General features: G+C 38.2%; 1 protein-coding gene and 2 long non-coding RNA genes across 12 annotated transcripts in view; 2 read left to right on the forward strand and 1 right to left on the reverse strand.

Moving 5' to 3' along the window:
- Nucleotides 1-26,364, forward strand: part of LOC145432992 (uncharacterized) — a 365,973-nt gene that overhangs the window by 82,522 nt on the left and 257,087 nt on the right. The gene's annotated exons all lie outside the window — the stretch shown is intronic.
- LOC145432971 (uncharacterized) overlaps nucleotides 1-26,364 on the reverse strand; it is a 77,364-nt gene that overhangs the window by 6,656 nt on the left and 44,344 nt on the right. For 8 of the 10 annotated variants that reach the window (XM_080309818.1, XM_080309812.1, XM_080309813.1 and 5 more), the window contains 26 exons: nucleotides 25,001-25,112; nucleotides 24,002-24,141; nucleotides 23,725-23,836; nucleotides 23,535-23,665; nucleotides 21,864-21,978; nucleotides 21,061-21,194; nucleotides 20,314-20,463; nucleotides 19,149-19,370; nucleotides 18,422-18,545; nucleotides 17,737-17,851; nucleotides 16,731-16,942; nucleotides 15,531-15,685; nucleotides 12,374-12,439; nucleotides 12,212-12,307; nucleotides 12,045-12,152; nucleotides 11,554-11,665; nucleotides 11,363-11,493; nucleotides 11,011-11,103; nucleotides 9,608-9,840; nucleotides 7,533-7,773; nucleotides 5,721-5,819; nucleotides 5,568-5,660; nucleotides 4,577-4,809; nucleotides 3,360-3,579; nucleotides 2,686-2,836; nucleotides 1,418-1,578 (listed from right to left, as the gene is read on the reverse strand). In XM_080309818.1, coding sequence (XP_080165944.1) covers nucleotides 1,418-1,578; nucleotides 2,686-2,836; nucleotides 3,360-3,579; nucleotides 4,577-4,809; nucleotides 5,568-5,660; nucleotides 5,721-5,819; nucleotides 7,533-7,773; nucleotides 9,608-9,840; nucleotides 11,011-11,103; nucleotides 11,363-11,493; nucleotides 11,554-11,665; nucleotides 12,045-12,152; nucleotides 12,212-12,307; nucleotides 12,374-12,439; nucleotides 15,531-15,685; nucleotides 16,731-16,942; nucleotides 17,737-17,851; nucleotides 18,422-18,545; nucleotides 19,149-19,370; nucleotides 20,314-20,463; nucleotides 21,061-21,194; nucleotides 21,864-21,978; nucleotides 23,535-23,665; nucleotides 23,725-23,836; nucleotides 24,002-24,141; nucleotides 25,001-25,112 — 3,759 coding nt within the window. The remainder of the gene's footprint in view (nucleotides 1-1,417; nucleotides 1,579-2,685; nucleotides 2,837-3,359; nucleotides 3,580-4,576; nucleotides 4,810-5,567; nucleotides 5,661-5,720; nucleotides 5,820-7,532; nucleotides 7,774-9,607; nucleotides 9,841-11,010; nucleotides 11,104-11,362; nucleotides 11,494-11,553; nucleotides 11,666-12,044; nucleotides 12,153-12,211; nucleotides 12,308-12,373; nucleotides 12,440-15,530; nucleotides 15,686-16,730; nucleotides 16,943-17,736; nucleotides 17,852-18,421; nucleotides 18,546-19,148; nucleotides 19,371-20,313; nucleotides 20,464-21,060; nucleotides 21,195-21,863; nucleotides 21,979-23,534; nucleotides 23,666-23,724; nucleotides 23,837-24,001; nucleotides 24,142-25,000; nucleotides 25,113-26,364) is intronic. The other 2 variants (XM_080309814.1, XM_080309816.1) reach the window with 2 other exon arrangements.
- Nucleotides 228-23,012, forward strand: LOC145432974 (uncharacterized). The gene is made up of 2 exons (XR_013913020.1): nucleotides 228-543; nucleotides 22,500-23,012. It is a non-coding gene; the product is annotated as an uncharacterized LOC145432974 (long non-coding RNA).

Consider the following 26,364-nt stretch of genomic DNA (forward strand, 5'->3'; position numbering starts at 1 on the left):
AGGAATGATCGATAAGACCGTGAAGGTCATCTAGTCTGATCATACCAGCATCAAACAGGTACACTTGACTCTGAACAGTCTGGCCGTAGAAGATGGTTAGTTAAAAAAGGAAAATAGAAGGTAAAATTAAACGATGGTACCAAATGATCAATGAAGCATTGTCTGGGCAAGGTAGGGCAACAGTGTTAGTTGGTCTTTTTTGAATCTATTATATGGCAATTCACGGATACGTGGTGGTAATGCATTCCAGATGATAGGTCCCAAGTAGTCGATAGATCTCTTAGTTAGGTTGCTATTAGGTGGGGGAAGTAGATATTTCCTTTTGACGAGGATCTCGCGTAATGGTAATGGACATTTTTAGCAGGTATGAAAAAGTCATCAAACACAGGAGGCAGACTATTGGAAAAATATTTGTGACTAAGTTTTGATACTTCGAAGCGATATAGTTCATCAACTTGCAAAATTCGATGCTTACGGTAGTAAGGCGATAAATTGGTACGTAAAGGTACAGATGAGATCAGCCGTATCGCACGGTTTTGCAGGGTTGTGCATGCATTTCCCCATACTACGATTCCATATTGTCGATGAGAGTGGAAAAGAGAGTAACGGCTTATTGCAGTGTGTCTAGGGATGTCATTCCATTCTGTATCAAGTATCATGTTGTGGGTTGACTCGAGTATTGAAGCATCACTCATTATGACGTCTAAACAGTGCGAGTGATGTGAAAAGTTAATGTTGGTACCGTTTATGTGCCCACAAAAAACATAATGACAGCTTTACATCGCATAAATATAACTTCGAAAAAAGTAAAGTCACCACTTTATTGGCATTTCTTCATCAGTTCTGATACTTGGAAAATAGGGCCAGAAACTGTTAATACTAGGGAAGATTGCTATATTATTTATGCGAGCCATTCTATATCACTCGAGCAGAGTTGAAAAAATGGGTTGAACCGGATTAAACAGAAAACGTAACAGTGACCATGATGACTTGGACCCGGACTCTAGTCAAAACACGATGACTCGGACTTGACTCGATGGTGAATTGAAAATGACTCGACCTGACTTGTGACTCGGAAGCTTGTGCTTTGGCTACAATCCAGCATTTCAGTACTCGATAATTAGTATTAAGAATCGAATAATTGTGCACAATGTTATGTATGTCTTCACACAACGACGTTCTTCACAGAGTCATCATCGGGCCATGAAAGGCAATCGACATTGCAAAATATGAATAAAAAAATATAATTTTACAATGAGAAGTGTACATAAGTTTTATATACATTATTACTACTACTACTACACGATTTATAGTAGCGGGTGTCACAATAAAATAATATATTCTGCACATGGTAGATTAATCCTTTGATTGTCGAGCAACTTGCAGCTCTGAACAACGGAAAACATATTTTACTCACTTGTTGTGACATTCGTTTTTTTTATTGCAGCGGTTGTCCCGATTTGTGATTCGAAAGACACGACCCCTCTCACGGTGACTTCATAAGTAGCGCCGGGATTTGCATTTTCAAACAGAACCGTTCTCTGATGACCTCCCATTTTCAGCTCTTTGATGGCGGTTCTGAATGGAATTTATTTCAAAATTCATGAATCGAGACTTCAACACCAATAGACTGGAGGGGCATGCCGAGACGTCATATTTTGTGACTCGATTGTTGATAAACAACGTTCTTTTCAATTCTCTACCAGTTGCTGGCGATTACCCCAGATTAGTGTCAGCCGGAAATATTCGGGTTCATTTCAATATCAATATACTTTTTAAAAGTAGAAGTGGAAGCAGCGTAAACACAGAAACACTCGGGTAAGTACTGCGTTTAGGTAAATCCTATTTGGTTTCTTCGAAAAATTCGACGTACTTCGTTGCTGAACACTGATTACGAATCGTGATAATTACGACGACTCGACGGATGTGAGCAATGAATCAGTACTCGACATATATTGAATACTCAAGTACATAGAAACTACATTATAGTTAGCAATACCGGCAATAAGATTTTGACATTGAATGAAATGCTTCAGCTCATTTGGTCTTTCACATATTTTTAGTTTTGTCAGTTCAAAACACCGTAAGGTTGAGATAAAATGATAAGATCGGCGGGAGTCATACGGTAGTTTTAGGGAGAGAGAGAGTTCTTTAAGTGTAAATACTGATATAGAATTTGATAACGGGCAGTTACATTGAGCATCATTATCGATACTGAAGCATATTTAGGGTTGATGCATAACAAAATGGAAATATCAAAGTTTTAATGACTCGAGTCTCTGCGCATGACTCAACCGAGTCATATGACACGAGACATTCTAATCTGTTTGAACGAAGACGTTCAAGAGAAACTAGTATATTACGGTGTTGAGACTCGAGTCTGCGAGGAATTCGATATCACTCGTGCAGACTGGTGAAAAAGTAAGTTGGACATGACTCGAACTTTTGCACCATGACTCGAACTGGACTCTGTGACGAATTGAAAATGACTCGAATTGATTTGAGTCAAAACTAAATACATAAGATAGAAGAATTTTGACTAGGAGCCTTGTCACTTGCTACAGCCCTGATTGTAATGTCCATTTGTAATGTTTATCTAAGATAAACCAAAAATGCAAATGCCAAGGTTATTGGTGATCATATTGGATAAATACAAGACATCCTACAAAAGAACTGATTTTTCACCTGTCTCGACCGATTTCTCTGCTGCTCAGTTTATAGACATAACTATGGTTGTAGTGGACGAATGACCAGTTCCGTGGAGTGATTGTCACGTTGATGGCAGCAGGAAACGTTATGATCGTAGATGTGATTTCGATGTCTACAGGTGGAGCCTCTGTGGGAAGAATATATTCGTAGTAAGTGGCAAGATACTGTTTTGCTATGTAAAATTTGAAAATGCCATGTTACATAAACTATAGAGTCTAGTTTCGCATTCATGGGTTGTTGTTGTTGTTGAAGATGATTTCATTGGCGATTTTAACTAAAATGTATTGTTTGCCATTTTCCCAATAAATTGTTCATGCATTAGAATTAGATGCATTCGTTGACAAAGTGAAATCTATGACATCCTTGCAGAGCCGTGGCTCTGTCGGTAAGACTTCCAATTTCATAGGTAGGCTACCTTGAGCCGTATGTTCCCCTCGATTATGCGAAATTTCATGCCGGTGACATCATATTTGGCAATACGATTGATGATATACTATGTTCTATTCAATTCTTTACTAGTTGCTGACGATTACCCCTGACGAGCGTCAGCCGAAAATATTCGGGTATGTTTCAATACGATTATATTTTGTAGCTCTAAGAGACTCTTCATTTCGTGTATTTCGGATCAGTATGTCATCTGCAACACTTACCGCCGGAGAAACCTGTTGTTTCCACCGTCGGTTTCCGCTGACAAACCACGCCCTCTGCTCGATACGATGGCTCATCGTCCGCCATTCCTTGCCAGAAGTTGTTCGGATCTTTTGCCACCACGAGCATCACATTCGTGGTGAACAGACCGTTGATCGGTGAATTTAGTCGCCATCGCAGGAAGGGAGCAGGCTCGTCGTTTGATAACAGTACCACTTCACCCTGAAATACAGAAATTGAATAAAACATATCGATTAGGGTTACCATACATTCTCATTTGGAAGGATTCGTCTTCTTTTTTTCAGGAAATCGAAAATGTCCTCTGAGGACACCCAAATGTTCTCCTATTTGGCAATTTGTCCATCTTTTTAGCTTCAAAGACCAAAAAAGTCCGCGATTTACGCGAAATGTGGGCCGAATTGATGAGAAACTGGTATTGTGGGAGTCGAGTTCGAAAAAAGACCTCTTTTTATTGTCAACCCAAGTATACATAAGAAAATCACCCGTTTTCTCATCCGCTATATCTACTTTTGCAGCCTGTCCGAGTCTCGGGTCGTATATGACTTGGTCGAGTCATGCGCAATGACTCGAGTACAAGTCGATTCATTTGCCATATTTAAGAAAATGACTCCAGTCATGTCAAGTCACCAAAAATCGCGTCTCGAGTAGGACTTGGGACGAGTCATGATTCGAGTCATTATAACCCTGTTGATATTGCGATAAACCTAAATATTTTTCACTGACACCAAAGTGGGGTAATTGTCAGCAACTGATAGAAAATTCTAAATAACTCTGTATATCAACAGCCGTACGAGAAATATATTTCAATATCTATATGTTATTTATTCCTATACAGAAATTCCTGCCTTCAAAAGTTTCTTCAAATGCAGAAAAGTTGCAGGGAGAATCAATAGGATTATTCCGAGATTTTCCACAACTCGTTAAGACAAATTTATCCCAAAACGGCTGCGAACAGAATACTAAATTGGCAAAAAACCACAAATTAGTAGAATTATCCAATAAATGTTTGTCAATGGCGGAATTCAAGCTTTAGGGGATGAAGCAAGGACCACCTTTTCTACTTCTTTGTAATAAATCTAGGGACACGTAGCCACAATTGCACTTATGTTAATAGACTACATTACTCTGGTGAAATGCAGGAAAAACTTACTGGCGTCTTGCAGGGGGCGATTGGGTTTTCATAAAGAATATAACTCACCCAATCTTTCTTATGGATGGCGGTCCACATCTTTATAAACTTTACATCCCATTGCATTTTTCTAATTTCAATCAACATCTGTTCATACTGTTCTTCGCTGACAATATCCGCAACGGTCGAGTTGTCGGCGCCGCATTTGAGCCCGGCATCGTTGAAATCGTATTTCTCGACCGTATCAATCGCCAGCCAGTAACAAACTCCGCCATTTTCAAATTCATTATGTCGGCAAGGTCCTACGATAAAAGGGGAGTTATCTATTTTCACAGAAATTATCAGATAAAAAGTATACGTCAAAGAAAAAACATCAGGGCTTATCTCTGCTGCACCGTTTGTGCCAAATAAGTTCCATAGAAAAAGGTAATAAAGTGATTTGGTTGCAAAAATGGGGAAGTTGAAACTGATTTACATGAAAATACGGCCAATCGAGCTTTACAGCCTTCTACCGTAGAAAAGAGTATTAAAACTATCATTCTCGTTGATAAATTACCTATTAGTGGCCAGTAGCGTAAAATTTCAGTGCTAGAAAAAAATGAAATCTCATTTCTCGACTCGAATAATTATATTTAATACTCGATTAGGCTTCGAGTGCTCGAATCATTGTGCTCAGCCTTAATTTGGAACTGCAATTACCTGAAATAACATGTCGAGATTCAATTATATTAAATCTATAAATTTCAAATATGTCAAAGTTTTCAATTTTTAGTTCTCCATGTCCTCAGTGAAAAAAAGCATGGAAAAAATCAACAGCCAACAGCGTGGCCCAATATAGCATCAGTCATCAAAATCAGTGTCACCCAAAAGAATCAAGCCGATCACGATGAAACCAAGGTCGATAGAAGGAAAAATTGAGCAAGAACTAACTAATATGATAAGTACCCACAAAATTAGGGAACAAAAACTAACCTTTAATCGCGCACGGGTCATATTAGTAAATGGACAGCATGAAATCATGATAATAAAAATGAAATGAGCAGAAACAGCGACCAAGCACCTTCATCAGGACTCGATGAAAATGAGGCTGTAGTGAACGATGGCGTGGCCTTTGTAGGAGCAGAGGTAAATTCATCTGAAGATGGGCTCATTCCTGAAGATACGTAATGAGATAGATACAAATGCGGTGAAAGTAGGACCGGCAACTGTGCACCTTCAGCAGTGCCTGATGGCACCGTAGCGAATACTTTTGATGTTTTCGTAGTTGTTTTTGTCATAGAAGATGTGAATCTTTCCAAGGATGCACGCGCGCCTGAAGATATGAAACTAAAATGACGAAAATGCATTGAAAATTAAAATTGCGATTCAGATCTACGCTTGTATTTATGATGCAATTTATAGGCGACTCGATCATTGATAGATAACCACCACTAAAACCTTGAATAATGGAATTTACAATTTAAATTACATCCACTCAAGGTTGTAATCAAGTCACAAGTCAATCTCACTTCTATAGTTTTTCAATTCACAACCGAGTCAAGTCCAAGTCACTGAGTAGAGGGTCGAGTCCGGGTCCTAGTGTTATGACTCGAGTTCGAGTCCAAATCATCATGTTGACTGTTCAGTTTCGAGACAGTGTCTCGTTAAACCCACTTTTGACAACTTTGCTTGGTGATATCGAATGCGTCGCATTCATAATATACTAATTTTACTCACTTTCAACAGTTTCTGGTCGCATTTTCAAGTACCAGTACTAATAGACGAAATACCAATAGTGTGATAACTTTGCTATTTTACGAAATTACAATGAAATGTCGGTCTTAGCCATCCGATTCTCAAGTCATATGTCACCAGAATTTTGTGACTCGAGTCGAGTCTTAACTCGAGTCATTACAACCCTGCATCCGCCCTGCACAGTATGTACCAATTGGTTCCGCGTGGCCGTTTGAATTCTATAAATCTTCTAGGACAGCGTGCCATTTCTGGCATTTTTAATGAGCTCATGTACAGAGGTTACTAGCTCGGAAGTGCTGAAGGCCACAGTTTCAGCTTCAGCTTCATCAAAACTTAATTATACCGAGATCAGTTTGACGTAAATGGTTTGTTGCGAAGGCTATATTTGACACGCTGCACACTAGGGTTGTTCAAAATACCTTAAAAAAAAAATTTTGGCGGCTATTTGATCAAATTGTAAGGTTGGCCAAAAAACAACAACGTTGCACACCTAATTTGGCTCAATTCCAAGTAGTAGAAGTGAAGCTATTACCGTTTAAAATTTGTAATTTCATTACAAAAAAATTGAATTTTATCTTCCAAATTTTTTTGGCTCACGCACGACATTGTAAAATTGCAAAACGGTGCAAAACAAATTTGATTCAACTCCAGCCAGTAGAAGTTAAGCTATTTGACTGTTTTATCAATAATTCGAGGATAACGCACCATAAATACCATTTTATCATATCCAAAAGTTTTAACACCAATCATTTCGCTGCTACGGGTTGAAATTGAGTCAAATTTGCTATGCATCGTGTTTTTTGATAACTTGACAGTTTCAAGGGGTTAAATTCAAAACTTTCCAAGATTCCCTTCTACGAGTTGCAATTGAGTAAAAGTTGATGAGCAACGATTATTTTTGTCAATCTAACAATTTTATCTAATAGCCGTAAAAATTTGAAAAAAAATATATTTGAACAATCCTACTGTATGCGTACACAAAAAGTATTGGAAGGGCCGCCTTGAAGCTAGTCCGCATACCCAAGGTATAAGAACTATTGATCTAAATCAGGGCTCGCCAACTCAAAACAGCAACTCATTTTGAACAACAACAACAATACTTTAACACTGAAATCAATTTCAGCATTTTAAAATTCTTTACAAAGCGTTCTTCCGAAATCTCAAATCTGATCGCGGGCCGCGAAATATGACCTCACGGGCTGCATGTGGCCCGCGTGTTGGTGATCCCTAATCTAAATTATATTTACTAAATCCGTGAATTTCGTACACATATATCCTCTACATTATTTACCAGTCGAATAATCTGCCGACGGGTGAGCTTGCGCAGTGGTTTCCGCTGTCGGCTGACGCTGGCATAACACGCCGTGTGCTCGATATGACGGTTCGTCATCCTTCATTCCTTGCCAGAAGCTGCGCGGATCTCTCGTCACCATAATCATAATATTTGTGGTGAACAGACCGTTAGTCGGCTCGTTTAGTTGCCATTGCAGGTACGGAGCAGGCTGGCCGTCTGATAACAGCACAACTTCACTCTGAAATAGAGGAATACACGCTGAAGAGAAGTGTGCACTAAGAAAGAGTGGGTTTAGTATTTTCCTATTCCAGATTTCAGATTAAAATCCAAGTCCAGATCAACAATTGATTTTGTGTCTCATGTCTAAATCCAAGTCCCATTGCAATAACGGCTGAAATTTGATCGAGAGTCGTAATGACTAATACTAGGGCGATTTGGCAGTAAAAAATGAAAATTTTGACATTTTTCGACGTTCAAGACCTACTTTTGATAAAATTTTGACCTCATGTATGTAAATTAGGCGTTTTCGTACATAAATTTAGAAATGTACTACTTTTCTTCATTTCTGGTTGGAACTGTCTGTCCTTACAAAGTAGCTTGGCCTGAAAAAGCTTTTTGACTAGAAAAAATGACAGATTTTTAGATAAAAAAACTTCAGTTTTACGAAATCTGGACCTATGAAGAATTCCAGTAGTTACATTACACATTATGGCACAAATAATTGAAATTTGTCGTCTACTGAAAACTCTCTTGAAAACTGTCGCATAAATATTCAGCAGTCATAGCCAGAGCAGGATGTTTGGAGTGTTCGCGTCTGAATCGAAAAATAATTCTAATGATTTGAGTGGAGTGGTGTGAAAAGATTGCTTCGAGTACTGAAATTATACGCTCCTTGCCAGTAAGAAGTAATATATTACAAGTATTATAGGTTCAGTGCTATTTTCCAACTGTGGAAAGCTTGGAACCTCGATTGGTCGTATTTCAGCATATGAAACATGTACTACAAAGCTATGAAATGTTGTTGGAAATAACATATCTGAGAAGTTGTGATCAACTGACAGCATTGTCACAAAGTGCAATGAATTAAGCTTGGTCGATAAAATACCAAATTATCTTTATTCTGATGTAAAACTGGCGGTATATTCTTTGTGTTCGCAAAAAAAGACGCGTATATTTCACCTTTCCACATCATTCATACGGTTATGTCATAATTAGTGATACCTGAATACTCGGGGTTGTGATGACTCTAGTCGAGTCCGTTCCGAGCCATGATTTTCTGATGACTCGACTTGCCTTGAGTTACTTTCTCTAATTACGGAAATGACTTGACTCGAGTCAATCTGTATATCGACTCGACTTGGACTCGAGTCATTGCGCATGACTCGAACCAAGTAATATGACTCGAGACTCAGACTTCCCAGACCTACATTTTATTGTAATTTCGAAGAATAGTAAACCAACCACACTACTGGAATTTCGTCTATTGGTGCTGGTACTTCAGAACGTGACCAGAAACTGCAAAAAGTGAGGAAAATTAGTATGTTATAAATGTGAACCATTTGATATCACCAAACAGAGTTATAAGAAGAGGGTTCAACAAGATTTTAACTGGAAACTGAGCAGTCAACACAATGACTTGGACTCGGACTCGACCCTCTGCTTGCTGACCTGGACTCGGACTTGACATGGTGGCAAATTGAACATGACTCGACTTGACTCGAGTCAAAACTATAAAAGTGAGATTGACTTATGACTTGGTTACAACCCTGTGAACACTGGACTAAAAGTAGAATACTCGATTTGGGATCGAATCACTCAGATACTCAATTGTGCCCAGCCCAAGTTATCCCGATGCTGTTTCAAGCGGTTCTCAAAAGCAGTGCAAACGTATCTCAAAGATATTTCGTACTTCTAAAATCTGAACGGCAAAAAGTAAGTAGTTTTGACTACAAACTGATCAATAAGAAGTGTAGTAAGTACTACGAGTACGCAAAACCTAGTAGAGTACTTCGAACAAATGGAAGTACTTCGTTTCGTGATATTGCATGTGTATCGTAAACGATAAAACTCACCCATTCTTTTTTCCATAGCGCAGTCCAGATCTTTACAAATGTCCCATCCCAGGACATTTTTCTAACTTCCACAAATATCTGTTCGTATTGTTTTTTGCTGACAATATCTGCTACGGCCGAGTTGCCAGTGCTGCATTTCGATGCGGCACTACTGAAATCGTATATCCTGTCCGACTCGATCGCCAGCCAGTAACAAACGCCGTCAATTTCAAATTCGTTTTGTTGGCAAGGTCCTATGACAAAAGGGGAGAGTTAGGTATTATCACGGAAATCTACTAAATACCGAATAAATAGTGTATGCCGAGACACGAATAAAATATCAAGGCTTATCGATTGTACTCTACACGCCAAATACGTTGTAAATTTTAAAGTGTACTACCTTGTCATATAATAACGTGAAAACGAATTGGAAATAAAAAATACCTTATTATTATCAATATTATTAGTAAAATCGTAATATCACATCACAGCTCTATAAGAGTTATTATAGGAAATTCGAATCAAATATACGCATATAAACATAGTTAAGTTTACGGGTGGATTGCACAGATTTTGATAGAAAAGTAATCTCTGATCGTCTTAATCGGGGATGATTTAATCAGCAGGTAAAGTCACCAGGTGGCCGCGTTGCACAGATGCGTATTTCTCTGTGAGGTAAATTATATCGCAGATCCCCACGCAAATGACGTTCATTGGCATTCTGTCTGTGGTATTTTTGCACTAATCTATCAGACATGTCTGAGACGCCACTCCCGGCGGTTAAAATTGCAAATTTAGACGATTAAAATTCTCTGATGAGTGGCTAACAGTCATCTGTGCAACGGAAGCAGGTCGATTAATGACTTTTAATCGGCGATCACGGATTGATCCGCATCTGTGCAACCCACCTTAAGAGACATGCACTTCTAGGTTAGATATACGGAATTAGCTTGCATGATACATCAATTTCATCGATACAGCCGTGCATAACATGACACACACACACATACATGTCTTTATTTATAGCTACTAGCTAGAAGAACTGATTGCAATAAACCATTGATTTGAAGAAAGATAAGATTGATGTATTACGATGATATATTTATTACTTGTTTGTCAATTCAGACATTTTCAATATCTTCATAGGCAAAAGCATGTAAAATAATCAACAGTCAATAGAGTGCCCAATATAGCGTAAGTCATCAAAACCAGAGTGACAATTTAGAATTAAGCAGATAACGATGTAGCCTAGTTAAACCAAAGCATAAATTTAACAGAAGAAACCAAAAAGAACAGGAAAAGTTTGAGCTTAAATGATGCGTACACACAAAAATAGGAAATCCAAATTAACGAGCCATTAATCACGTACAGCATAAAATCAAGTTATTCAAAAATATGAAAAATTTGCAAAAGTAGTGAAGCACCTTCATGAGAACCTGATGAAAATGACGCTGTGGTGAATGATGACGTTGCCGCTGTTGGAGAAGCAGGTAATTTATCCACGGATGAACTTGTTTCTGAAGATATAGACAGACATACAGAAGTTTATTTCCGAAATAAGATAACGCGATTTAGTGAAATGATGACTAGCAATGTAACCATCAAGTTAGCTGGACACATGATACAGTCATGTATAGATGTAAACATGTTGTAAATACAAATAAATGTCGTAAAATGTTTCTGGTAATAGTAAATATTACAATATATTTGAAGAGCTTCTTGGAGGTATGGAACGAGTGATACTATTCAATCGAGTGTATAATATATCCAACTTACCAGGGCACATTGGCACAGGACAATATTCCCATCTCACTGAACCAACAGTGTAACACCACGGAGCATTTTCCCCATCTGGATTTCTACAATAGTTACCGACCAAGCCAGAGAGGGGATAGTTTTGAATAGTTCTGTATCAGATAAATATTACCGTGGTTAAGCTATCACGAAATTAAGACAAGGCAACAAACCGGGAATGTTGATGAGGAGATTGTGCAGACCATGCCTGGCACTCAGTGCCTGTTGTTGTATGATGGACCTCTCCACGATAACTTGCCCCGAAATCATTTATATTGTAGCATTCTGAAAACAGATGCTTGGCATCAGAGTATCATTATCCTGAACACTAGGACGACGGGATATTTGGGTTCACTTCAAAATGAATATACTATTAAATTACAATATATTTGAATGTGATATGGATATTACATATATATATCCAATATATGTGTCTTGTACATATATATATACGATTTGTCGTATTTACATCTTCAAGCTATGAGGATAAAGTAATTATATAAAGTAAAAAATGTTTAAAAAGAAGAAACATCCGATAACAAGACCTCCCAGCTCCATTTTCATGAGCTGTTTTATGTTGATATTTGAAGTCATCAGACGTCATGTTTTTCTTATAAATGAGAGAGACAAAAATGCATTGAAAGTAGGAGCAGTAACCAATCACCTTCAGCAGGACCTGACGAAAAGAGTGCAGTAGTGAATGCTGACGTTGATGTTGTTGTTATCGTCGTCGTAGGAACAGATGTGAATCTTTCCAAGGGTACTGTCGTTTCTGAAGATATGAAATGAATTAGATAAACTGTGTTGGAAGAAGAAGCACCAACTAAACACCTTCAGCAGGGCTTGGTAAAAAGGGGGCAGTAGTAAATGAGGATGATGTCTTTCTTGTAGGAGCAGATGTGAATCTTTCAAATAATGCAGTCGTTCCTGAACGCATGAAACCAAAGTGACTAAAATGAATTGAAATTCGGTAACTCAAATTCCGATACATACCTGCACTTGCATCAACGGTACGAAGTATAGGAGCCTCAATCATTGATAGATTACCACCACTGACACCTTGAATAAATGAAATTGTGATTTAGATCAATAATGCGTAGTATAATAACTAATAATAAGACCTTGAATAACGCTCAAGCAGAGTTGGTCAAATACTGCTCGCACTACTCAAGTGTTCATGTTTTTAGGTTAGATGTGCTTTTTGAGGTAAAACTACATACTTTATGAACCTCTGACCAAGAACTGCCTTAATGCCATCAAATACTTTTGACTTTGTAAAGCAGAAAGTGGTGTTGAGATATGTTCCAATGTTCGCATCACAATTATTAGTGAAATTGTAATAACAAATGGCGAAATAGCACCCATATCACGGTATCTGATTATATTTTCAAAATTTGCACCAAATTGCAATATCATTCGTCTTTTTGCATTAGTAAGTAGCCAAAATTGTTTAACCTCCAAAACTATGCAACCGCTCGACGGGTGTTGGCATCAAGTCACTACCTTCGAGTCACAAGTCAATTCGAGTCATTGCACATTTTGTCTCAAGTCAAGTCAAGTCACTCGATTTTTGGAGTTGACTCTAGCCAAGTCAATTCGTCACAAAGTCATGTCGAATTTTCGATGTTCGAGGTACGATTCAAGGCATTGCATTTTGAAAAATGATTGAATTACAGATCGATTTGCTGTTAATTATGAAAAGAGTAACGAATATCGAATTAACCCTTTGTAATCGGCCGGCCTACTGACCAAAATTTTACCGCATCCACAAAAAAGACGACAAAATGTCATCTATATGGCTTAAATCGACGCCCAATATATTGCCGTAAACATGAAGTAGCCGCCTAGCGGTCTGAGATACTCTTATGGCTCAGACGCCAGAGGGAATAGAGTTGTGCGAGAATATGTTCTCGATTTCTTGAAAATAAAATACAATTTTGTTCTTCTATATCTCCTGACGTGATACCTAGCCCCACTCTTGGTATATGAACACCTGATTGCCTTCCGCATGAATCTCTACGTTCCAACGAGACATTACACACTACTATAGCGCTTCATAGCCCAGCGCTACGATCTTAGAAAGGTAGACATGATAAGCACGAATCACACGGCCGCCGCCGATGAGTAATCGATTACGTAATCGCGTATTCTCGAGGAAGGCAACGCGCTTCCAGTTCTACATAACATAGTAACTATCGTACATATCTCCATGCTATTGAAGTGGTATCAACCCCAGTTGCTTGTTATATGTAACTTGCAACTTCATAAGGGATCCGTAAGTATACACATATTGCCTTATTCGACACTGCCCAGTCGCTATATACGCTCGAGAAGTCATTTCATGTGATACACTATTGCTGTATTTCACATCAATTTGAACTGTATTCTACACGGCTAATGTTCCATGTATGATCAATAGTGTTCTGTTCATAGAAGCCAACAGTAACTTCGTGTGACATCTAAAACAGATATATAGCTGCCTCTATATGATGTTGTTATTTCAGGCTCGGGTACCAAAATAGCCTAACTCGCACGCTTATTTGTGCACTTGTGCAGTGTTGGGCTGGATGGCGTTGTTATACAAAACTAAGCTCCAAGATAGGGATATTGATGAATATGCCAGGATAATGGCCAATCATATGTACAATTTGCAATTGCCTGAGGCAATTGTACATCCGTTTGAAACCGCAACGAGTCGGATGAACTTACGCAGCCATGATTTTCACGTAATAAGGTATTGCTTTCTTCCACGTCATTTTGAAACATCTTCTACGTGCTAATCTTCGATATAAGGACTTTCATAGAATAGTATGACCAACAACAAGTCATAGAAGATAACTGTAATTGGTTATATGACGTCTAAAACGAAAGAAACAATGGTTTATATTCCAGGCGTTCATTCAAGCGAACATCCTTACAAATTAAATTTTGCGGTAAACATTTTTGTGTGTTCAATCTGCATTTCAAGCAGGATATACATTGATATAATAGGTTGTACATGGTCTGATGTATGCGTATTTATAAGAGCTATCCATATAAATCGATTGTTAAAGTTTAAAAACTAATACAGGTCGAGTTATCTTAAAATAAATAACGACTCCTCCGTGTTAAACAATAGTGGTCTAGTATACTGGACCGCCGGTCGCAAAGGGATAATTACATCTTCAACGGGGCGTTGTTCGGCTCAAATATATAGATGGAATTACTAGGCCATGTCGGTAACTGTGTGCCAAATAGATAATTGAACATGAAACCCCAGAAAGTTGAAAAAAATTGTTATGATGCAAACAGTGAATGCAAAATCCAACTACCAATCCATACAATATAATTCAAGCATGTGCCAATTGTTGACAGGTACTGTGTAAGTATAAACAAATATATCAGTCTGATTTAAATTATGCAAGAGTTTAAAAAAGATTAGCACTGAGCAGAAAGACAGTGCTATAGATCGATTACTACTAGTCTACGACAACGTAAGCTCTAATCACTACGTTTGCGGTCAATTTATTTGCGTAGAACCAGGCTGCGCAATCGTTGAATGACTTGTTGATCACACAGATCGTATTAGGGTGTATGTACAGCGACTTGGTTGACACCGATTACTTGATGATTTGAAATTGACTCGGAAATTTTTGCTTCGAGTCAATCCACATATTTGAGACTCTGAGTCAAGTCAAAGTCATTTTTGCAATGTGACTCGAATCAAGTCAAGTCGTCTGAAAAAGTCATCACTGCGTTCGACCAAATCTACTTGCTGAAGCTATCCTCTACCCAGTTTAGCACTTTTCATATCTTCATTTTATGCTTCCAGTTGAAATAGAGTTGGCATGAATTGGAAATAGCTACTTCCTACCTTTAATTGACAGGAAATTTATGACAGTACTTTCGACTTTTACTTGCTGATCAGCGGTGACTACTTTGACATACTATTGAAGAATATAATCATATTGAAATAAATTCGAATTTTCTCAAATTCTGTACTAGTTGGTGAGGTTACCCCTGATGAGTGTTAGCGGAAATATTTGGCTTTATTTCAGTATTAATATATTGTACAACTGTATATTGAAGTTCTGTACACGCAAGAGTCCCTTGACTACTTTGACGGCCTCTACACATGAGCATAACTTTTCGTGGATTTGTGACAGCCTACCTTTGCAGATATTAATTGAAGGGTGACGCGAGATATCTGCTATGATACGAAGTGCCGATAGACGTATGTCACGTAAAGTGGGGTCTCCGTTTTGCCAGGCACAGTTTTCTCCCAATACCAGATGAATGAGAAGATCCTGGTACAGCTTCAAGTCTCTGCAATTTCCGAGGACAAAATGAAGAGTCAGGCATACTTGCCAGTTACCACCAATGGAGAGCAATATGCAATAGAAACAGATCACTTATCCATACATATGACAGATACACGAATATTGTACTTTATCCATCAAATCAGATAATTACTATACAAAATCGCAACAACTCATAAATAATCAATAGTATAATTAAAAGAGATTTGAGCGCAAACGTTATACATTAAAATCGAATAGTATATTCATATTGAAATATACGCATGGTAACAGAATAAAACCTTTAAAATATGAATATCACACAAAACAATAAGATGATCGGGAATATTTACTGCAAATTACTGTGACTCCCGATTTATGGCCTTCGTCAGACCCCTGAAACTGGCTCTGAGGTAGAGACAGGGTTGCAACTAAGTCAAAAGGTTCCGGGTCACAAGTCAATTTCACTTTTATAGCTTTGACTCGAGTCAAGTCGTGCCATTTTCAATTCACCACCGAGTCAAGTCCGAGTCCAAGTCAGCTAGCAGACGGTCGAGTTCGAGTCATCGTGTTTTGACCCGAGTTCACTGTTCAGTTTTCAGTACAATCCGGTGCAACCTACTCTTTTCAACTTTTCTCAAGTGATATAGAATTGCTTGCATTCATAATACAGAAATTTTCTCCAGTAACAACAGTTTCTGGCCTATTTTACAAGTGATGAGACTGATAGACTAACTACCAATCACGTGGTAACTTTAATATTCCTCGAACTTCTTCAATGATATGTCTGTCTTGACCGTCCCAGTCTCGAGTCATAGGACTTGCGCATGACTCGAGTACAAGCACATTCATTTTACGCATTTGATAAAATGACTCCAGTCCAGTCGAGTAAAAAAATTACCGCGACTCGAGTAATTACAAACCTCACTAGACGTCGCTTGCGCAATCGCATATAATCAGCATCATTTTCTGATGCATCTCATATTGACATTTGATATCAGACAGGATTATTGCGTTTCAATATTTCAATATTTTTTTTTAATGTGACACTTGTTGACTTGTATGTTGCTTACCTGCAAAATCGGCTACGATCTTGAGTATACAAATGCCTTGTCAAGACCCATGCAGCAGTCTGTATGTCCTGCACAGAGCTGGCTGCTCCTTCTCCGCATAAAGTCAGTAACGGTCGGAAAACGTATCCGACATCGGTCAAATCCTTTTCTCCACATCCAAATGCAACCGTCCAAGGAAGCAGAGTCAGAGTTCCCACATATTTCACAGCAAACTGAAGACATTGAGTTGTTGCACATTCAATAATCAAAAATATGTTGTTGTTCTATATTGGGTTTCGATGCCGCTTCCAGGGTTGTGACCAAGTCACAAGGTTCCGAGTCACAAGTCAATCTCGCATTTATAGTTTTGACTTGAGTCAAGTCGAGTCATTTTAAATTCACCACCGAGTCAACACCGAGTCCGAGTCAGTTAGTAGAGGTTCGAGTTCGAGTCATAGTGATTTGACTCAAGTCATTATGTTCAGTGTCCAATTTTGAGTTCAAACCACTTTTTTCAACTCTGCTCGAGTGATATAGAATGCCTCGCACTCATAACATGGTAATTTTCCTCACTTTACAGTTTCTCGCTAGTCTACAAATACCAGTACTGAAAGGCGAAACACCAATAATACGGTAGCTTTACTATCTTCGAAGTTACAATGAAATGTCGGTCTTGGCTGTCCTAGTCTTGAATCATATGACTTGGTTCGAGTCGAGTCAATACAAAAATTGACTCGAGGCGAGTGACTTCACGCATTTGAAAAAATGACTCGGGTCAAGTTGAGTCACCGAAAAATCGCGACTCAAACCGACCATATTCAAGGTCAACGTAAAAAATTCCAAATTCACATTTATTGATGGAATCGGGGACATCTACAAGTACGTCATACACATATGAAATATGGTATATGCGTAAAATTCAACACGCATTGCTGATAGTTAGAATAACACATTCCATTCACTTCTGTATTGTAGCTAAGACCTCGATAGGAATGAGGGTATACACAAAAATATATCGTTAACATACCGAGAGATCTTGATAATCTTTGTTTGAGATCGATAAGCTATTTGTCTCTGTGTAGGTTACTTGGCAATGCCGGTCGAGATCCTTATGGCTGATGTCAAATGAAACATCGATTTCACTGAAGATAAAATAATATTTCGTTACAAATGACAAGGGCTGGGCTAAATCGAGTACCAGAATGAGGCTTTGAGTCAAAGTATTCCAGTATCATCATTATGACGCCACAACAGTATGAATGGTGTCAAAAGCTCAATTATTTTACTTAAATGCGACCACAAAGAATATAATACCAGTTCTACATTACATTAAAGATAATTCGGTACTTTTTCGACCATGCTTATTTCATTGCACTTTGTAACAATGCTCTGGGTTGATCACCACTTCACAGATATATCATTTCCGCTCACTTAGGTAGCTTTGTAATACCACATTTTGATATGGTGTAATACAACCAATCATGGTTTAAAGGTTTCCACAATGGATATTAGTATTGAAACCATAATTTTCGTTGTTAAATTACCTTTTAATGGAAAAAAGCGTATTATTTCAGTACTTGATTAAAATGGTCTCTCATTACTCTACTCAAATCATCAGAAATAACACTCGATTCAGATTAGAGCAGTCATACCATTGTGCTCAGCTGTCTGAATTACTGAATTTTATGAAATTATGCCATATGTAGGCCTACCTGCAACTTGATCCGTTGAAGAGTCTCATCAGTGCAAGGGTTGTTCTAAATGATGACTGGCGGAAATAATCTCTCAAACTGCAAGACTTGAAGAAACCGACATTGTATTGCAGCATAGCTATCCCTGTAATGGCGAGGAGAATTAGATCAATGTTAGCCTTTGCAAGTAAGACTGGAATGGTGGCAACAACAGAAAAACATATAGGAGTCCATACAAGCATGCGGCTCGATACTAACAATAACAATATATCAGTAGTGTGCCATTAATTTGAATCAGAATTGGTCAAAGTAGTAAGTGTTGCAGTTAGGGTTGTTCAAAAATAACTTTTTTGCGGATTCCGGGGATTCACTGATTAGATTGTTTGGTTGCCTAAAAAAATGCTTCACACCAAATATGGCTCAATTCCAACCGATAGAAGCCGACGCAGAGCCAATTGCCAATTTAATTAAAAAAGAATCGAAAATTATTTTTCAAATTTTACTGTCAACCACATGAAATTGTTGCTGCTTAAGAGGAAATAAAAGCAATGCTGTAAATTTCTACTCAATTGCAAGTAGAATTATCAATTTCCAACTGCTCGAAGTGGCAGTTGCGTTTTTTGAGGTAACCGAACATTTGATCACCATACAATTGAAATTTGGAAAAGACTTATTTTTGAACAAGCCTGCTGATCACATCCGAATAGACTCTTGATCCAATTTTTGTTGACAATTGCAGCATTCTTACTTTCAGACAAAGTCAGAGGCTTGTGCGCTTGCGGCGGCTCGTTTGTTGCATCTACATTGACGGTATTGATAACGTCATTGCACAGAGGCTTCCCGCAGCATTCTTTATTGCAATCGGAAAAGGTCATGCTCCGCAGTTCAGCCGGGAGCAGGCTGACAAGATCATGACAAGTTGTTTTGTTACATTCACTGGTAGCCATGCATCCTCCATAGGAGAGTTTATCTGAAAATATTGCAATAGCAATAATAACAACTATGGAAAAACAAATATACTATTATTCGTCAGATTATATTGTCGTCTGCGAAAGACATACACACAGTGTACAATGCGATATGCAAGACACACCAGACACCAGCAGTTGCAGTCTCTTAATCTGACACAAACCTAGGATTAGTTGTCAATGGGATGCATCACGAAATAAGGTATTGGTCTGTTCATAATACACCAGCATCTGTACCAAGAATCACTGGTGAAGGTGATCTGGCATTTTAACTTATTATCCAAATGTTGGACATAAAGAACATAAAGTACCGTTTTCTACATATCGCGCCATATTTAGGGCTGTGCACAATGATTTGAGTACTTGAATATGTATCGAATATAAATTTTTTTGATTCAAGTAGAGTAGAGAAAGATGTTTTTTTTCGAGTACTGAAATTATACACTCCATGTCGCTAACAGTAAATTTCTCAACGACAATTACAGTTTCGATAGTATTTTCCACAGAGAAAGCCTTGAAATTTGGATTGATTCTATCTCAGTATATGAAACATGCAGCACATAGCTGATCAACTCACAGCATTGTCATGAAGTGCAGCGAATTAGGAAATGTTGCAAAAACACCATGTTATCTTTATTGTATTGTAGAACTGGCGTTACATTCTTTGTGGTAGCATAAAGGTACATATTATAACTACTTTAAACAATGTTTCAAATGTACTGGTATCGAGTAATATCTGTGGACTGAAGATCTCACAAACCTCAGATCATGACTTTCAGGATAAGTATAGGCCGACCAGCTAAACCATTTATAGTGGTTAGCTATTATTACTGATACCAACACACCAATAAGTCTGGCAAGTCTGACAAATCAAATTAATTCAGAATCAACTGTCGTCATTAATATTGTCATATGATCTGGTGATCATCAACATTCTTTACTTACATTCTGTATTATCCACGGTACCCGCAGCCAACAGAGAAACACAGGTTTCTGTAGTCTGGCATTGCTGGTCATCACCTGTATTCATTATTTCGACAGGTCCTTGAATGACTTTTAAGGAATGATAACATGATTTTTTTTCTTCTTCGGCATCTGCAAAAATATTGTTTATATTCACCTATAGAAGCACAATTGTCATGATATTGTGATCCTTTCGCCATTGCATCTCAAAATCATGACAAAACCATTTAGGCAATATCTACTCTGTAAATATAATGATTTTTCGGTCAAGGAACATTTCACATATCACGTATAGGTCAATTAATGCTGCAATGGCATGGGAAGCCACTGTCAACTATTTCGAATTAATGATAAATTATGTTCTAATGAGTATCAGTATCAATTTAATAATATTTTCATCATTTTAAAACAAAACAAGACTGCGATACATTGAAAAGATAGGAAGGTGCCGAAAAGACTTGGAGTAGATTTTGAAATCAGACACCAAGGCCAAAGCTATGTTATTAAAATCTGAAGAAAAGATTCAGACTATCCAGAATGCAAAACTAAATCTGAGACATGCAAATGAGAAGATTAAAATATTCAGTCAAAATCCGACGTAGAGACAGTTCCAATCTCATGACTCTCCTTGTCAATGTATCAGAGATTGGACAAAACCAATGTCATGGGAAGATTCAGTAATTGCATTCAGTATTATCTATGTATTTGACCAAATCCAAGATAACGTACTTCCGCAAGACGGAATTGAGCAATACTCCCATCTGGTATCTGGATCAGTCGTATAGCACCAAGGCCTGTCCGAGCCATCAGGATTTCGACAATAATTTTGCCTCAAGCCAGCGCGAGTATTGTCTTCTGTGGTCCTGCAGTTGAACAAGAACACAGCCGGTCACATTTCAATGTGTCACTTTTTGGCAATTTCATTGATTTTTTTAAATTCTAGGTTATGACAGTTCTTGAAAACGATGAGATATGTTATAATATTACCAGTATTCTCACCCAGACTTGATGTTTACATGAACAGCTCAAGTTTTAATGATTCCTCACTTCCAATCCGATTATTATGGGGTATCAAACATGAGACCAGGGTTGTAACCAAGTCACAAGGTTCCGAGTCACAAGTCAATTTGAATTTTATAAGTTTTGACTCGACTCAAGTCGAGTCATTCTCAATTCACCACTGAGGCAAGTCCGAGTTCAAGTCTTTGTGTTTACTGTACAGTATCGAGTTCAAGTCAGGTTCAATTCATTTCTGTAAAACTCTCGGATGATATTGAAGGTTTTGGATTCATAATATACTCGCTTTTCTCAATCTGAACATGTTTATTCAATCTGATAAAAGACAGTTTCTGGACCTATTTCTCAATTGTCGGTTCTGATATACGAGACTTCAATATGTCATATGACTTGATCGAGTCATTACGCCACTGCCTGAGACCATGATCACTGGTTTGATTTTGATTTGAAAATGAACGAACAAAATATAACTTTGGTTTTGCGTCTAATATATTAGGAAAAAGTAAAGATTTTACCGATGATGATTGTGGGGATACTGAGCGGACCAGTCCTGGCATTTCCTGCCGTTCTCGGTTTCCGAAATTGTTCCGCGGTACGTTGACCCCGAATCCATACGATCGTAACAATCCACTAAAACATGATACATGATCGGTCAACATAGACAGATACGATAATGCATCTAGTAAATCCGACGCTTCTTCGATATATGCCCATAGCAATCCAGTGTTCAACATGAAATCAATAAATGTTTCTCATGAACACCACTACAAACTTATCAACGTCAAGATTTATTGTGTTCCAGATAGGCACATTGGGGGTTAGGGGATGAGGTGAGTGACGTTACAGTTTGTGACATTAGGATTGTGGGAGAGGGATGTTAGGGTTAGGTAGGGGGTTATCGATATTATCCCTCACTCTCAACCCTAATGTCGCTAACCCTAACGTTCCTCACCCCCAACACTTTGGTTTCCACATCAGTACTACGTACCATCTACTTCTCTCTTTTCCACTCTCATCTGCAATATGGAATCGTAGTATGGGGAAATGCATGCACAACATTTTTGTGCAGAATTCGAACTCTGCAAAACTGTGCGATACGGATGATCTCATCTGTACCTTTACGTACCAATTTATCGCCTTACTACCGTAAGCATCGAATTTTGCGAGTTGATGAACTATATCGCTTCGAAGTATCAAAAGTTGTTCACAAATATTTTTCCAATAGTCTGCCTCCTGTGTTTGATGACTTTTTCATACCTGCTAAACATGTCCATTCCCATTACACGAGATCCTCGTCTAAAGGAAACATCTACTTACCCCCACCCAATAGCAACCTAACTAAGAGATCTATCGACTACTCGGGACCTATCATCTGGAATGCATTACCACCACATATCCGTGAATTAATAGATTCAAAAAAACCCTACTTGATCACCTCTTGTCGTTACACTAACACTGTTGCCCTACCTCGCCCAGACATTGCTTCATTGATCATTTGCTACCATTGTTTAATTTTTTTTTCTATTTTCCTTTCTTAACTTAACATTTTTTACAGCCAGACTGTTCAGAGTCAAGTGTACCTGTTTGATGCTGGTGTGATCAGACTAGATGACCTTCACGGTCTTATCGATCATTCCTATCTAATACCGAATACTGTGCACGCATATTTTCTGTACCACCATCACTGCCGTTTGTTATGTATTTTGGTTCGATGAAAATAAAGACTCTCTCTCTCTCTCCCTAATATCTGTCATCCTTCAATCCCAATATCCCTAAATGTAATATCAGCCATACCCCGAACCCTGATATCCCTTCCCCAACCCAAAACACAAAGAATTTTGACGTTTATAAATTTTGTCTCGGTGTTCATGAGAAGCATTTATTGGTTTCACGGGGAGCACTGGTTTGATATGGGGCGTATATCGAAGAAGCGCCATAAATCCTTGGTTATTTTTTACGATTGGAGATTCAGACAATATATGTCTTTTGGGATTTGTGTGAGGATGTTCAGATTTCTCCCGTCAACACAAACAAGCAGATCATTTTGCATTCAGTATGTCACTGATATTTTTTCCAATTCTCTACTGACGATTACCCCTGATGAGTGTCTGCCGAAAATATTCGGGTCCATTTCAATATGAATACACTATTCAACCGAGTGTATAAACATAGCATATCCAACTTACCTGGGCACATTGGCACAGGACAATATTCCCATCTCACTGAACCAACAGTGTAACACCACGGAGCATTTTCCCCATCTGGATTTCTACAATAGTTACCAACCAAGCCAGAGAGGGGATAGTTTTGAATAGTTCTGTATCAGATAAATATTACCGTGGTTAAGCTATCACCAAATAAGACAACGCAACAAACCGCGAATGTTGATGAGGAGATTGTGCAGACCATGCCTGGCACTCAGTGCCGGTTTTTGTTTGATGGACATCTCCACGATAACTTGCCTCGGAATCATTTACATCGTAGCATTCTGAACACAGATGCTTTGCGTCAGAGTATCATTATCCTGAACACTAGGGTTGGGCATAATCGAGTGATCCTATTTTGAATGATATGGAAAGTTCGAATATGTACCTTTTATGCGACCACAAGGAATTTAACGCCGGTTCTACATCACATTAGAAATTATTTGTACCTGCACTTGCACACACATCCATATCACAGTATTCCCATCTCGTGGACGGGTCTGTAGTATAACACCAAGGGCTGTCTTCACCATCTGGATTACGGCAGAAGTTTGCGTCCAAACCGGATTCTGTGTATCGGTCTGGAGACCTATAAGAATGTAGCTGACTTATTTTCTATTAATTTGCAACATTGTTGAAGTTAAAGATCTTCTTGGAGGTACAGAACTTCAATATAACATTGAATAGTATATTCATTTTGAAATGAACCCAAATATTTTCAGCTGACACTTGTCAGGGGTAATCGTCAGCAACTAGTAGAGAATTCGAAAGAACATTTTATATCACCAATCCTATCACAAAATATGACGCTCACGCTCGGTGAAAAGCTCACCCTTGACTCATCCCCTCAAGCTTGATGCGGAGCAATCTAAGACCTTCAATTCTGCCATTGGCAAGCATCTGTTGGATAATCTCGCCTGCGCCAATAATTATTATGGAGCCGAAAGATTTCGCGTCGTCGGAGTGGGCTGTTCACATTTTCATTTGTGTGGCTTGGAGTCAAATCTTATCAATATACACCAGCCAAGGCTGTGTCAACAAAAGGAGTTTGTGTACCATCTAAAAATAGTAAATTGAACGCTCTCTTATCAGAAATTTCATGTTGGTAACGTCATATTTTGTGATACGATCGTTGAGATACAATGTTCTTTCCAATTCTCTACTAGTTGCTGACGATTACCCCTGACAAGTGTCAGCTAAAAATAGTCGGGTTCATTTCAATATGAATATAACATTCAAGTGTTGCAGTTGTGAGATAGTTATGTTAATCATTACATTCAATCTACAGTACATGCCTCTTATTTACATGTAATTGGTCAAGGTGGATCCTTGATTAAAAGACTACTCCAAGTCGTTTCGACTCCTCCCTACCTATATTTAATCGCATCTTAGTCTCTAAACGGATATGAACTGGTAGTTCTGCATGCAAAAAGTAAGCGTTTGATTACCGAGAATGCTCATGAGGATATTGAGAGTTCCAATTTTGACAGTTACGTCCACTCCTTGTCGTAGCGAGCTTCCCACGATATCCAGCACCCGCATCTGCAAAGCTGTAGCAATCTAAATGAATTACACCGGGTTACAATTTATAGACGGATTTCTTTTGGAGCCAAAAAATAGAAATCTATTCATGTCATTACATTTCAGCAGGGTTGTAACCAAGTCACATGGTTCCGAGTCACGAGTCAATCATACTTTTGTGGTTTTGACTCGAGTCGAGTCGAGTCATTTTCAATTCATCACAGACTCGAGTCCGAGTCCAAGTCACCGTTTAAAGGGTCAAGTCCGAGTCATGGTGTTATGACTCGAGTCGAGTCCAAGTCACAGTATTGAAGTCATGTTCAACTCATGTTTTCAATCCTGCTTGGGTGATATCGAATTCCCTGTTTGCGAAACATGCTCATTTTGTCCCTATCAGAGTCTTGGCACGTGTTTATTTAGGCAGATAACGGACAGGTCCTGGCCTCATTTACCGATGCTAAAGATAACTTTACTAATCTTAGAACTGAAAATCAAATATCTCTCTTGTCAGTCTGATACATCACCAATACAAGCATTCAGTTTTTATTATGAACACATCGACGATAGCTCACGAATAGCTGATAGAGAACCAACGAATTCACGTCTACATACTATCTGATAGAGAACCAACAAATTCCCGTCAAGATACTAGTTTATAGAGAATCAATAGATGCATGTTTATGTAGAGGTATTTACAACAGGCCAGCATGCTGTAAAAGCGTGCATGCAACTATGTGTATTGTGCAGTGACAACAGAACAGATACCTTTTGATTATACTAAAGGTTTTCCCAATTGCATTACCGACTACATCGCAGTTACAGCATTGGAGAAATAATTGTACAATGGGGCTGTTCAAAAACATTTTTTCAAATTTTCTGGCTACTTCTTAAAATTGCTAGATTGCCTAAAAATCAAATTTGGCTCAATTCCAACCAGTAGAAAGCAATGCTATGAAAGAAAATTTTAGACTAATTACAAATAGAGATTTTCGAATTTTACCGGCTATCTCATGATATTGTTACATTGTGTAAAAATATGATTCATAGCAAATTTGACTCAATTCCAACTAGAAAAAGTGAAGTTATTAGAGTAGAATGTTTTGGATATGAAAAAATAGTCGGCTTACTACTATGTAATTATATTATATGAAAGAATTTCTCACTAAAATACTCCATTTATTTTCAAATCCAGAATATTCTCCTCTCAGATCATTGATTCCACTTTTTTCAAATTAAGCCAGATTCAGTGTTCCTTTTATGCAACATAACAATTTTATCATGTAACCACCCA

Source organism: Botryllus schlosseri, chromosome 2 (assembly GCF_051294905.1).
Source record: "Botryllus schlosseri isolate E-star chromosome 2, Bs_hap1, whole genome shotgun sequence".
In the NCBI taxonomy this organism is placed as follows: domain Eukaryota; kingdom Metazoa; phylum Chordata; class Ascidiacea; order Stolidobranchia; family Styelidae; genus Botryllus; species Botryllus schlosseri.